The sequence below is a fragment of the Pteropus alecto genome, unplaced genomic scaffold (assembly GCF_000325575.1).
Source record: "Pteropus alecto unplaced genomic scaffold, ASM32557v1 scaffold432, whole genome shotgun sequence".
NCBI lineage: Eukaryota > Metazoa > Chordata > Mammalia > Chiroptera > Pteropodidae > Pteropus > Pteropus alecto.
The window spans coordinates 149,921-164,073 of record NW_006432235.1 but is presented as its reverse complement, the minus strand read 5'-3'; the positions used below and the strand labels follow the sequence as shown (position 1 = coordinate 164,073).

At 42.2% G+C, this 14,153-nt stretch overlaps 1 protein-coding gene across 3 annotated transcripts in view; it reads left to right on the top strand.

Annotated features, from left to right (window-relative positions):
* Positions 1-4,938, top strand: part of CACNG6 (calcium voltage-gated channel auxiliary subunit gamma 6) — a 9,163-nt gene extending 4,225 nt beyond the window's left edge. The window contains exons 2-4 of one of the 3 annotated variants that reach the window (XM_006907150.1): positions 439-513; positions 1,652-1,789; positions 4,700-4,938. In XM_006907150.1, coding sequence (XP_006907212.1) covers positions 439-513; positions 1,652-1,789; positions 4,700-4,938 — 452 coding nt within the window. The remainder of the gene's footprint in view (positions 1-438; positions 514-1,651; positions 1,790-4,699) is intronic. The other 2 variants (XM_006907151.1, XM_006907152.1) reach the window with 2 other exon arrangements.
* Positions 4,939-14,153: the final 9,215 nt, after the last annotated feature.

Sequence of the window (14,153 nt, the reverse complement as noted above, 5' to 3'; positions counted from 1 at the left end):
TGCTGATCTGCAGGACTCCTGTGGGTCTTCTAGATGAGAATCCTTTCTAAAACTCTCTTCTGAGTCTGTTAGCCTTCTGTGGCCTGTACCTTGGTGTCCTTTGTTGAATAAGGCAATTATCCATTTCTAACCCACTTGATCTTCAATAAATCCACGAGGGAGCCAGGAAAGAAACTATTATCTCATTAAATAGAGGAAGATCCAGAGGCCCCAGAGAGGTCACTAGCCCTCCCAAAGCCGTAGACCTGGAATCCCAGCTCCTGGATAGCGGTGTGACAGCAGGTGGCTTTTACTTTTCTGAGCATCACTTTTCTATCAATCAGGGATGCTAATGTCAAGTTTTCAGGCTGTTGAGAGATATGTTAAGTGCAGTCCTGAGCTTACACTAGGGACTTCCATGACATTATCTCCCTTTTTCTCTCTTTCCTGATCCCACAGAAGCCAACTGCACCTATTTTAAATTCTTCACCACGGGGGAGAATGCACACATCTTCCAGAGAACCACAAAAAAAGGTATGAACTTTTCACTCCCTGGCGGGGTCGTAGTGGGAATATGCTGACTATGCTAGAAGAGTTCTTGATAGCAATATTCTCTTCCCTGCTTTGCCCCAGCATGGGCTCAATTCTTATGTCCCGGCAGGGAGTGGGTGGGCTGGGGGGAGTGCTCCTATCTTTGGAAGTGGTGGCAGTAGGGTCATGGTTCTCTTGCCTCAGCTCTGCCTTTGCTACATGCTGCGTAACTTTGGGCCAGTCACATCCCCTCTCCGTGGGTGGTACTTTAACACCTCACAAATGTGCATTTACCACATGCTAAGCATGGTGCTGGATGTTTCATGTATAAGATCTCCATCCTTGCCATACCCTGCAGGCAGGAGTTTTATCTTAACTTTCCAGATGAGGAAACAAAAGTCCACAAATGATTAAATTAATTTTTCCCAGGAAGTGGAGAGACGAAGGCAGGATTCAAACCCTATGGTGCCTAGCACATAGTAGGTCCTTAGTAAACAGTGGTTCCTTACCATCTTTACTGCTTTCTGTCTTGCCTTGGTGCTAAATGAGCTTGGAAAAGTCTCTGTGCTCCTCCAGGATAGTGAAATAATCATGTATGGAATAACTGCTGGGTGCAGGTGCTGCACTGGACTCTTTACACGTGTGATTTATAATCCTCACAATAGCCCGATCAGATAGGGATTTTGATCCTGATTTTCTAGAGGAGGAAACTGAGGCTCAGAGAGGTTCGATGACTTGACCAGAGTCTTCCAGTTAGGAAGTGGCTGGGGAAAATTCCTACTTGAATCATTCCATTGTAACATACCACCTTCTTTGTCGTCACCTACACACCTACTGCCTCAGTTTCCTCACCCATAAACAAATGGTGACCAGATCATAAGTGATCATTGGTAGTTTCCATCTTATTCTAATCCTGGCTCTGTTCTATTTTTGCTCTGTGACCTTAGACAAGTAACTGGTCCTCTCTGAGTCTTAGTTCCTTCAACAGTACAAGTGAAATATTAGACTGGATGTTCTTCCACTTGAAAATTCTTTTCTAGTCCTGAATCTTCTGTCTTCTTGGTTCTGGGTCCCTATAGGGGAGTTCTTCCCACTCCCTGCATCCCATATTCTCTACTTCTTCTCCTTCCTCTTCTCGCAGAAGTGAATCTGGCAGCTGCAGTGATAGCAGTGCTAAGCCTGGCAGTCATGGTCCTGGGGTGCCTCTGTGTCATCATGGTGCTCAGCAAAGGTGCAGAGTTCCTGCTCCGAGTTGGAGCTGTTTGCTTTGGCCTCTCAGGTGAGGGTTGAGAGCCTGGAGGCTGAGGCCACTGCATGCTGGAATGTGGGATCTTCAAGCCCTGTTACATGCTGGGAGGTAGGGAATCCAAGTACTGTTGCATACTGGGAGGTAGAATCTCTAAGCTCAGTTGCATGCTAGAAGGTTGGATTTCCAAGCACCATTGCATGCTGGGAGGTAGGGTTTCCAAGCACTGTGCATGATGAGAATTAGAGGACATTCAAGGGCTTTAGAGGTCTCAAAGAGGGGAAAGTTCTAAGGCCTGTTGGCTGAGAATTGGGGGAAGGGTGGTCTCCAAACACTTTTAGATTTGGACCTGGAGTTGGCAAGGACCGTTGCATTCTTGGAGCTGAGGGTCCAAAAAAATGCTGCATCGTGTGAAATGTAGTCTTCATTGGATCAAATCCTTTTTAATGTGGATAGAAAGGTCATTAATTATATAAGCATTCATTTGTTAGGGCTGCCATAACAAAGTACCACAGTCTGGGGGGCTTAACACCAGAAATGTGTTTTCTAGAGGCTGGAAGTTTAGGATCAAAGTGCTGGCCAGGCTGGTTTCTCCTGAGGCCTGTCTCCTTGACTTGGCAGTTTTCTCCCTAAGTCCTCACATGGTCATCCTTCTGTGTCCTAATCTCCTTCTTGTAAGGGCACCAGCCATACTGTATTAGAGCTCACTTTAGTAACCTCATTTTAATTTAATTATTTCTTGAAAGACCCCATCTCCAAATATAGTCACATTCGGAGGTGCACTGGGGGTTAGGACCCCAAGACGTGAACTTTTGGGGAGGACACAACTCAGCCCACAACAATACATGTACCCAGTTGTCATCCATCTTTCCTTCTAGGATGAAACAGCAGGTAGACAGGGCCTTTGTTAGTCTCATTTATATATTTTGTACATATTTCATAATGAGAGTTCAGTTAAGATCTGTTGAATGAGTAAAAGATGCATGAATTCACAAAGGAATGAAGAGAACTGGATAATGTCTCCTCCTCATCCAAATGCTTTTGCACCTGCAGTGCCCTAATCCTGAGCTGTGTAAAGCCAAGAAGGGGCTCATAGAGGGACCATTGAAGCATGGTACACAGACTCCAGACCCCTGATTAAAATCTGTTGGAGAAGTAGAGTACAAGAAGGAAGGAGGCTCATGGACTGAGGTTGGGGCTCAACTCCAGGGTCTGAGAGGGGAAGTAGCTAGGATCCATGACCATGGAGATCTGACCACTGCTCACCTCTGTACTTCCATTGCCTACCACTCTTCCCCCTCCCCACTCTCTATGCTTTGATCGCATTGACTTTCTTTTCCTCAAACACACTATTATACTCCATCCTACCACAGACCTTTGCACCAGCCATTCCTTCTACTTGGAACAGCCATTGCTTAATTTTGGGTGTGGCTAGCTTATTTTCATCCTTCGGGCCTCAGCTCAAGTGGCTTTTCCCTATAACACTATCTAAAATCCTTGCTTCTCCCCGAATGTCACTCCCCTTCCCATCACCCTGTTTTTATCTCCTTCCCAGTGTGCCATCATCTCTGAACTTATCTCGTCTTCTGGTGTGTTTACTTTAGAGGTTGCAACCTGGCAGCCTACAGGCCAACAATGGCCTATAACATGCTTTGTTGGGCAGGCAGTGTGTAGAAATTTCTCTGAGCCAATATTTAAAGGTTGGATCTCTTACCATAAAAAACATAATCATATAAAAATTCTATCTCTTCTTGAAAAATGAGAAGATTTGGCAAGTTAAGTCCCCATTTCTGAAGGGCTGCGCTTGACTGAAGTTGGGTTTTGTTTACCATACCTGCCTGATTTGTTTTTTTATACTTTCTTATCTCCTGCAGGCATTTGAGTTTTGCAAACCTTGGCTTATTTGTTTGCCATCCGTCTCCTCCAAATAGAATATAAGCTTCGTGAGGTTAGGGTCTTTGTCTCATTCCTTCTTCTTTCTTTCTTTCTTTTTTTTTAATTAAATTACATTACAATTTGACTTGACTGCCCTTCTTTTCATTTTAGGATCCACTGTCTCTCTTTTTTTTCAACCTAAATGGGGTATGATTGATGAGTAGGAATTATATGTATTTAGGGTATACAGTGTGATTCATAAACAGCGTGAAACGATCTCCACAATCAAGCTAGTTAGCATATCCATCGCTTCACATTGTTACCTTTTATCACGTGTGGTGAGAACACTTAAGATCTACTCTTAGCAAATTTCAGGCATTCAACACAGAATCGTTAAGTAGCGTCACCACGCTGTACATTAGATCCCCAGAACTTGTTCGCATTATAACAGGAAGTTTGTGCCCTGTGACCGCCCCCCCACCACCACCCACTTCCTTGCCTCCAGCCCCTGGCAGCCACCACTCTGTGCTTCTTTGAGTTTGACTATTTTATATTCCACCGTCAATCTTTACAAAAGCCTTGATGGAGTCTTATTTTGACTTTTGTGACTCTTAATTTCCGGGTTTTCTTTTTTCTTCTTTTAAAACAGTAAAATACATATATGTAAAATCGACCATTTTCATCATTTTTAAGTGTACAGTTCAGTGGCATTAAATATATTAACATTGTTGTGCAGCCATCACCAACATGCAGCTCAATAACTTTATCTTCCCCAGGTGGCACTCTGTCTCCATTAAACAATGACTCCCATTACCATCCCCTAGCCCTGGGTTTCCATCATCCTACTTTCTGTCTTTCACTTGTTCCTTCCTTCTCTCCAGCTTCCAAAATTGTTTCTACTATATAGTCAGTGTTTAGCAAGTAGTTGTTGAATGAATGACTGTGAGGGTGCTCGGAGGTCCCCCATGTTGCTCATTTGAGGAACATGTGATGTGTACTAGGGGAGATGCTCAGACCCAAGTTGGGGTCCTCAAGGGCCTGAGCGCCATGTCTATCCTCTTCCAACAGGCCTGCTGCTCCTGGTCAGCCTGGAGGTGTTCCGGCATTCCGTGCAAGCCCTGCTGCAGAGGGTCGGCCCAGAGCCACCTGCGGCCCCGGCCCTGACCTACGAGTACTCCTGGTCTCTGGGCTGCGGTATGGGGGCTGGCCTGGTCCTGATGCTGGCGGGTATCTGCTTTCTCTCACTTACCCTGCCGTCCTGGCCCTGGAGCTCACTCTGTCCCAAGCAGGGGCACAGGGCTACCTAGAGCCACCATCATGCTTTCTCCAAGATCCTTCTAAACCCTTCTTTCTCTATTGTCCCCTCAAAATCTGTTGTTCCATGTCCTGGACAAAGAGCGTTCTCCCTGCTCTGGGGCCCACGTTGTGTGCACAGACCTATGTCTCGTGCCCTCATCTTTTTCTCTCTGTAAATATGTTTTCCTTGGTGGCTGAATTTGTGTCGCTTGGGGGTAGGATAGGGAGAGGCTTTTTGCAAACAAGGGTCCCAAGGGAAGGCTGGTGGGGACCTGAGGGGGTAACTAGGGATGGGGAGGATGAAGTCAGGGTGTTAGGAGGGAGTTGGACCTATTAATTTCTCCAATCTAGATGTATTGACTTGTGGGAGAGGTTCTTCTGGCTATTGTGAAATTTAGGGAAATAGAGGAGTGGGAAGGGGAGAATGTTTGGGTATGACCTTGCTGTGGTCTGATTTGGGATTAAAGGTTTGGAAATTTAATAGCTTTGATTTGGAGTCAATTTGTGATGTGATTGTGCATTTTAGGGTATAGAAAAGTGACCACTTGTTATCCCCCAGAAACATGCTACGTGCTCCTTATAAGCTCTGAAGTCACATGTCAGTGAACCCATGGAAAGTGATGGAGAACTGAGCAATTTAGGACATGACCATTGCTATGGGTTGAATGTGTCCCTTCCAAAAATATGTGTTGGGTTTTTCACCCTTAGGACCTTAGAATCTGACCTTATTTGGAGACAGGGTCTTTACAGAGGTGACCAAGCGAAAATGAGGTCACTAGGGTGTGTCCTAGTATAATCTGACAGGTATCCTTATAAGAAGACGAGATCAGGACACAGACATGCACAGAGGGACGGCGAGGTGAAGCGACATGGGGACAAGATGGCCACCTACAAGCCAAGGAGAGAGGCCTGGCATGGATTCGCCTTCAGAGCCAGCAGAAAGAACCAGCCCTGCGGCACCTTGATCTCAGACTTCCAGCCTCCAGACCTGGGAGACAATAAATTCCTATCGTCTAAGTCACCCGGTTTGTAGTATTTTGTTATGGCAACCCGAGAGATTAATCCAGATTTTAGTACCTAGAAGTGGGGTGCCACTGAACAGACACCTGAGAGTGTGGATGTGGTGTTGGGATTGGGGAGTGGGTAGGGGCTGGAGGAGTTTTGAGATGCATGATGAAAAAGCCCAGATTGCCTTGATGAGATCTTGGCAGGAACATGGACCTGAAAGGAAATTCTGAAGAGGACTCGGAAGGAAGTGAGGAGAACATCAGCCATCTGAGAGAGCACATTTGCTGCTGTGCACAGAATGCTGGTAGAAGCAGGAACAGCAACAACAGCACTGTTACCAGTGAAGGAGGACCTCGTGTCAGGTGTTCAAGTCCCTCATGAAGACCAATGTCCATATTTTAGCTCAGAAATCATAATTTCATGACTCCTGCCACTAGGTAGGGATCACTGGAGCTGATCTGTTACCTCTCAGAGGCCGTCTCTTAAATGTTGAAAAATATTTGAAATGTGGAATATGTGCTGGCTTGTGAATACAAGTGTATTCATATTCTGAGTTCAGGTCTCTTAAATGTTCTAAATTTAATTATAAATTATAAATACAATTATATAGACATTACATAGAATATAAAATAGTATACATTATATTATTATGCCAGTATTATATATAACATATCATTATAATCACAGGTTACTATATTAACATTACAGGTATTATATTAATATATTTTAAACATTTCTATATTTAATTATAAATTATACATATAAATATATATTATATACTTACATATAATTATAACATACCATTATATATTATAATTTTGTATGATATATTAATATCCTATCATAACTAATGTTCTGACATTCATATACATATAATATTCATACACTATGACATTGTATTATATAAATGTTATATTTGATATAACATGTAACATATTTATTATAACTATATAGCTACAACATATGTTACATAGGTACTATAACAGTACATAGATATTGTAATATTAAATAACAAATACTATAATATATAGATATTATACAGATACTATATATTACATAGATATTATAACATATACATTACATAAATGTCATAACGCTTATAATATCATTACATATTGTCCCAGTGGCTTCCTCCCCAGGATATTATTTTGTCACCCAGAAAAGGCGGGCACTCCTCCCTTGATTGGCTGAGACTGAGCCTGTCCCTGCTTCAGTGTTGCAGTCTTTGGCAGGACACCACTCATTTCTTCTGCACTGAACTCAGCATCAAGGGATGAGAGCGGGGAATGCAGATTTGCGTCCCCACTAAGCAAGCACAGGCAGCATAGGGTGGAAGTTGAGGATGTGGGCTGTAAACAGTGAATGTCCAGTGTGAAACTCGCCTCCACCTTTCACAGCTTGAGTACCTTGCTTGACTTCTTCGTGCCTCTGTTTCTCCCTGCCTTAGGAGAGCTCATGGCAATATTTAACCTCCTGGAGTCCTTGTGAGGAGTAAATGCCCTCGTACTCCCTGCATGGCCCCAGTAGACTGTCTGACACATAGTTCTTACTCCATCAGTCTCGCTGTTGTTATTTTTTATCGAGTGGCACTTTGGGCTCTGCATACAGTAAGGAATGAAAAGGGACCCCCGAGGAGCCTACAGTCTGGTGATGGAAACATATTAATCACATAATCACACTAACAAATGTGTAATTATGAACTGAGATAAGTGCTAGGAATAGGACTCACCAACTTTCTTTTCTACTTGACTTTGTGCTCAGCCAGCTCAGGGAAGCCCAGAGAAGTGTTTGCCATGGGGGCGGGGCCTCCGGTCTTGGGAACACGGCTCTTCATCCAGTAGGGTCTTCCTTCTGCCCCTCTGTCCTATCTGGGGTCTTCATGGACTTCCCAGAAGTGGGAGAAGGGAGTAGAGACCCCTCAAAGACTACTAACAAGAATCACATCATACTATGAGATAATTTATTACAGCATTGATTTGTGTCTTTTTACCTTGTCTTTTGAAGTGAAGGAAAATAGAAGATTTTTTATAATTTTTTAATTTTTCAATTACAGTTGACATTCAATATTATATTAGTTTCAGGTGTACAGCATAGCAGTGGTTAGACATTTATATACCTTATGAAGTGATTCCCCCAATTAGTTCAGTACCCATCTGACACCATCCATAGTTATTACAATGTTATTGACAATATTCCCTAAGCGCTGTACTTTACATCCTTGTGACTATTTTTATAACTGCCAGTTTGTACTGAAATAGAAGCTTCTTGAAATCTACAACCCTTCCTGGGTTTTTTTTGGTATACATTTAAAAACTTTTGAACATTGTTTCAAACAGACAGAGAAGTTGCAAGAGTCAAAGTAATGCCCTGAAGACCTGCATACTCTTCTCAGATCCACTGTTAACGTTCTACCCCACATCCAAATGCATCTTTTTTAAATTCAGCAAACTTTTATTTATAAATGTGAAACACAGCATATATGCAAAAGAATGTGTAAAAGCCAACATCCCATGTAAAGAATTAAATTAAAATTTTTTTCAAAACCTGGGCTAAGAAAACTAGCATCTTGGAAGCTGCTGGTCTGTCCCTCACTGATAATCCCATCTCAACACCCAACTCTCATAGATAACTAACCATAACCCTAATTTTGAACAAATCTTTCTCTTGCTTTTCTTTATAGTTTTACAAACTATAATTCTATTCTTTTTTAAAAGTATTGTTTCCTTTTGCTTATTTTTGAACTTCATGTAAATGGAACTTACCATGTGTTTTTCTGTGTAATGTTTGTCTTTTTTCTAAAGTCTAAAGAAGAAGATTGAAACTCATGGTCAGAGTGCTGGATAAGACCCACAGACATGTAACGTAAAATTAACCATTTTTATGTGAACAATTCATTGGCATTGAATATACTTAGTGACATTCCAATGCTATGCAACCATCATCTCCATCTAGTTCCAAGACATTTTCATCACCCCAAAAGGAAACCCTGTACCCATGAAACCATTACTCCCCATTTTCCCCTCCTCCCAGCCTCTGACAGCCACTCATCTGTTTTCTGTCCCTATGGATTTATCTGTTCTGGGTGTTTCATATAATTAAAAGTAGGTGTTCAGACAAGTACTTATACATGAATGTTCCAAGCAGCACTATTCACAATAGCCCAAAGATGGAGCAGCCCAAATGTCCATCATCGGACGAATGGATAAACCAAATGGGCTGTGTCCATACAATGTTATTGGTTCACAGAAAGGAATGAGGTACATGCTTCAACGTGGATGAACCTCAAAAACAAATTTATTTTTGAGTCAGCATCCCATCTTTAAACATCAGAAGATTTTACATCCAAAGCCGGGTTTTCAGGTTCTGTTGAAAAACCTGCAACTGGCAGCATGGTAGCCATAATTAATGAGCTGCACTGAGGAGGGACTGTTCCCGGCCTGCTGTGGGTCTCATCCTCTCTCCAAGGAAGGAGCTGGCGAGAATGAAGAGTTCTCACTTCAAACTTCAAGAGTGGGAAAGCGTCAAATGGACCGCTCCTTTCCACGAGCGCCACCTGGAGGTGGCAGGTGAACCATGCAGAGAGAAGCTGGAACTGAGCTGATGGACACCCCACTACCCCAAAGGTTGAGGGTGACTAATTGGAGGAGATGATGCATTTACAGGCATCGAGAACTAATTGCAAGTGAGGACTGCAGCCTCAAGAGAGAGCGGAAGGGGGAGTACAAATAAAGAAAAAGCTGGCCATGCCCACTGCAGCTGCAGGCAACCTGCCCAAATCATTTCAATTACTGGACTGACAGCTACTTTTTTCCGTTGCCATGTGACTAAAGAAAGAAAAAAGCAACAGTGACTGTCAGTCTTTATACCTAAGATGACTGTAAATGTCATGAGACTTGCCGTGGGTGTCCCCCAAGGGCACAGGTAAAGAATTAGGAGGTGGGTATGATAGGGGGATGGGGGAAAAGGAAGAAGTCGTTTTCTCATTCACTGTAATTATCCTGCCTAGGTCTCTACAGCACATATGCTTACAACTATGTTGACCAACTCAACCCAATTTGCCCGAGACAGACTCAGTTTTAGCTCTGAGATTCCCATGTCCTGGGAAATTCCTCGTTCCCACATCCTGGGAATCCCCCAGTTCTGGGAAAACTGGTCCTAGTTGGTCATACAGCTCACAACAACCCTATGAGATACTGGTGTGTCTGTGATGAGGTCATGGAGTCCCAGAGATTTTAAGAAATCTTCCCAAGTTTACATAAATCTGCCCAAACTTATATCTGACACTGTCTGAAAAAAAAAAAAAAAAGAATTCTCCTCTTTCGGGAGTTCTTAGCTTCTTGTTGGCATGTCTCAAGCGGGAGATACAAGTTAAGAAAACAAAACTGGACTACACTGGGTACTGCACTAGTGATTTCAGAAAATAAATGGTCAGGAATCCCTTCATTGAAATTGAAGATTTACTATAGTGATTTAAGGAGGATGGATACTAGAACGGATGTCCATTAATAATTTATGTTAGAGTCATCAATTTTAATAACACTTGTCAAGACTCTGGTCAAAACAGAATCCCTTCTCAGACTAGCTTAGACTCAAAGGACGTTTTTGTGTTTTGTTTTCTCTCGTTTTGGGCACACAGGGTTCCAAGAATGATCAAGCAAGAGAGCCGCAAGGAGGGAAGGGAGGCTGAGTTTTGGAAGCAATTAGAACTAAGACAGCAAAAGCTGAAGGCACTGTCGCTCCATCTCCTGTCCTGGGTGCTCTCTGAGTCATTTTCGTGTTTCTCAAGAAAGACCAGCTTCCTCCACGGGGCGAGACAGACAGATGGGAGCCAAGGGAGCCCAAGTTTTAGAGAGAATGACTTCTGTGGCAAGCAGAACAGAGAAATACTCCACCCACCACACACCTTGCTACTACTCTGTGTGACCTTATTATCCTGAGGCTGGTGAGGAGAGGGGACAAGTCAATGCTCTCTCAGATGTGCCCTTGCTGGAACTTCTGGTTGAAGTGAGATACCAACACTGCCAGCTTCATGGGTGTACCCAGTGCAACCGGGACCTGGTATTCAGAAGAGGACCCTGTGTTCGGAGCTTAATGCCCAGCGGTCGCCATCTTGAAGTTCTTTTATCTTTGCATCTGCGTTTTGCTAATGAATTCCAATGAGACAATGAAGCATATGCCAGGGCTTGGAGCTGGGTTTATACAGGCCTTGCCTCCTGTTCCCTCCCTGCTTCCCTGGATTAATCTTTTCCAGCCACTAAAACAAACTACCACAGGCTGGGAGGCTTAAACAGCAGAATTTTACTTTCTCACAGTTCCGGAGGCTGGAATTCTGAGATCAAGGTGTTGGTAGGATTGGTTTCTTCTGTTCCATGCCTCTCTCCTGGCTTGGAGGGGCATGAAAATAGAAATAAAGGAGGTGGGAGAATGAGGACTTGGCAGGGGCCCCAGACTCAAGAGGCCTCTGTGCGAATGACCCTATTTCCCCCTTCTCAACCCAGAGTCCTGAATTTTTGATGAAACACTGCAAAAGCAAAGCCACGAGGTGCTAAGCTTCATACCAAACAGGCCCCATTCAAGCTGCAGAACCAACTGGGTCTCTTTCCAAAGGGACATTGTTGCCCACTCCCCTTAGCAAAACCACACCCACAATTGGAAGGATGGCCCTGGAAGCTTGGCAAGTCAAAGACAAAGATGTTGATGGAAAGGACCCCAGAAATCAGTCCTGCTTGTTTCCCACTTTTACAGATCTAGAAATTGAGTAAGGGGCAAAAAGAGCCTTCCCTTGCAACCTACACACATATTGCCTGGTTTCATTCAACTCTTATTCTAGCTGTCTGATCAGATTTCAAAACACACTGTTCCAAGACAGGGGTGGGCCAACTGTGGACCATCACTTGTGTTTGTAAATAAAGTTTTATTATAACACAGCTGCACCTACTTGTCCGCAGCTGCCACAGTAGAGTTGAATAGTCTCAACAGAGATCCTATGGCCGACAGATGCTGAAAATATTATTCTCTGCTCCTTTTCAGGAAAAGTTTGCCGACCTCTGGTCTAGGCATAAGCAGGAACCTCTGCCACTGTTATTGGTGAGACTTTGAAAAACTATTCCCTTTTGATTCTAACCATCAGATTTCCCTTCTGCTTTTTCTCTGGGCATTTTATCTATCATGCATTAACAGTTTTCTGGGTGGAAAGACATTAAACCACCTCCTCTGTTATTACTCCTGATAAGGTGGGCATGCTTTAGCCAAAGGTAAGACTGGAAGTTTTCTTCTTTGTGTATTAGTTGTAGTAATTGTATGAGTAGATACTTTGCCTCCTTAACTATTTGGTTGTCCTGGGGTGCAGGTTATAAATGAAGGGCAGAGTAAATGCTAGATTTTTTTGTTCTGTATTTAAAACTTTTGTGAGTTGGCTTTCTAGCACCTTCCAAAGGTAGCTGATATTATCTTTTTCCAAATTGATCCAGCAAGTAAAAAGGCCCCCTTGCCTTTTTGGCTAAAAGTCTGCAAGGTTATAAGCCTGGAATTGTCACCATCATCCCCAGGCTCATAGGCACAGCTGCTTTAAATAATAATGATAGCGCAGAAATAGAAATAGAGAAGGAAAGTCTAAAGAACATTTGAGTACATGGAGGCAGTTGTCTGAGGCTATCTTTAACTCAGTCTTTTCTTTAGTTTCGTTACATTATTAAATTCTTTTTAAGTTAGATTTTTTTCCTTTTGTCATTTCCATTCAAATGTCCGAACTAATCTAATAATGGAAGGTGGTATAGATGAAATCGAAATGACAATATTTCATTAACTTGAAGACACAATTTGAATGAAAAAGCACAGGCCTTTCAATAAAAGGCACTGGGACAATTGATGTTCCAAATGGAAAAGTTAGATCTGTACCTCACACCTTAGACAAGAATTAATTTCAGATGGATTAAATATGAAAAACAAAATTTTTTAAATTTAAAATTTAGAAGAATGTATAGGAGACTATATTTCTTGTATAAAGATAGTCATGACACAAAGAACGGCTTCCAAATATAAACTAAAAGGTTAATTACTCTGAGTAGCCCACATTAAAATGTATAAAAGAAATGAAAATACAAGATATTCGCAACAGACAGCTTACACAGGAAAGATGTGCCTACTGTGTAAACACATCCTTCAAATTACTAAGGAAAAGACCAGCAATTCGACAGAAAAAGGAACAACAGAGAGAAACCATCAATTCATAGAAGAAGAACCCTGAATGGTCAATAAACCTGACCCATAATCAGGAAAATGCAAATTAAAGCAACGGTGAGATCTCTTTTCATAGGCAGCTTACAATGGATTATGAGTTCACATATTTTAATCAGCAAAAATGATAAAATTAAACATTTATGAATTGGCAAGGATGTGGAGGACTTGGAAATGTATACATCTTGGTAGAAATATAATAAGTGAAACCACCTTAGTTATCAGTTTGCATCTCCAGATGGGATGAAAGGCGTGGACATCGTAGAAAACAGATTTTACTTCTAAATATCTACCCAAGAGATCACACATGTGAACGTGAAGGCAGGGTAAAGGGTGTTTATTGCAGCATTTTGCTGATAACCCACCACCGGAATCGACCCAAATATCTAGCAGCTGAGGAAAGAATACAAAGAAACTGTGGTTTGTGCATACTACCGAGTTCTTTTTAAAAATTTATTTTATTGAGATATAACTCACATGCCATAAATTCTACGCTTCCAAAGTGCACAATTCGGTGGGGCTTTTTTTAGTATTTTCACAAAGTTGTGGAACCCTCACCACTATGTAATTCCACACATTTTAATCACCTTAAAAAGAAACACTGTACCCCTTTGTGGTCCCTCCCCACCTCCCACCCAGACCCTGGAGACCACTAATCTGCTTTCTGTCTCTAAAGATTTGTCCGCTCTAGATATTTCATATAAATGGAATTCTACAATACGTAGCTTTTTATGTCTAGCTTCTTTCACTTATAATAATACTGTTTTCAAGATCGCCTATACTGTGGCGTGTAACGGTGCCTCATGCATGGCAGGATTAACAATTAAATTCTGTACAGTAAGCAATGAGCTAGACTCACAAAAATCACCTGGATGAATTTCAAAAGCATAATGTTGAGGGCAATAAAAACAGTCACAGAATTGTAATATACAATATGATTCCATATATGTATTTATAAAGAACACATAGAATATTATATGTA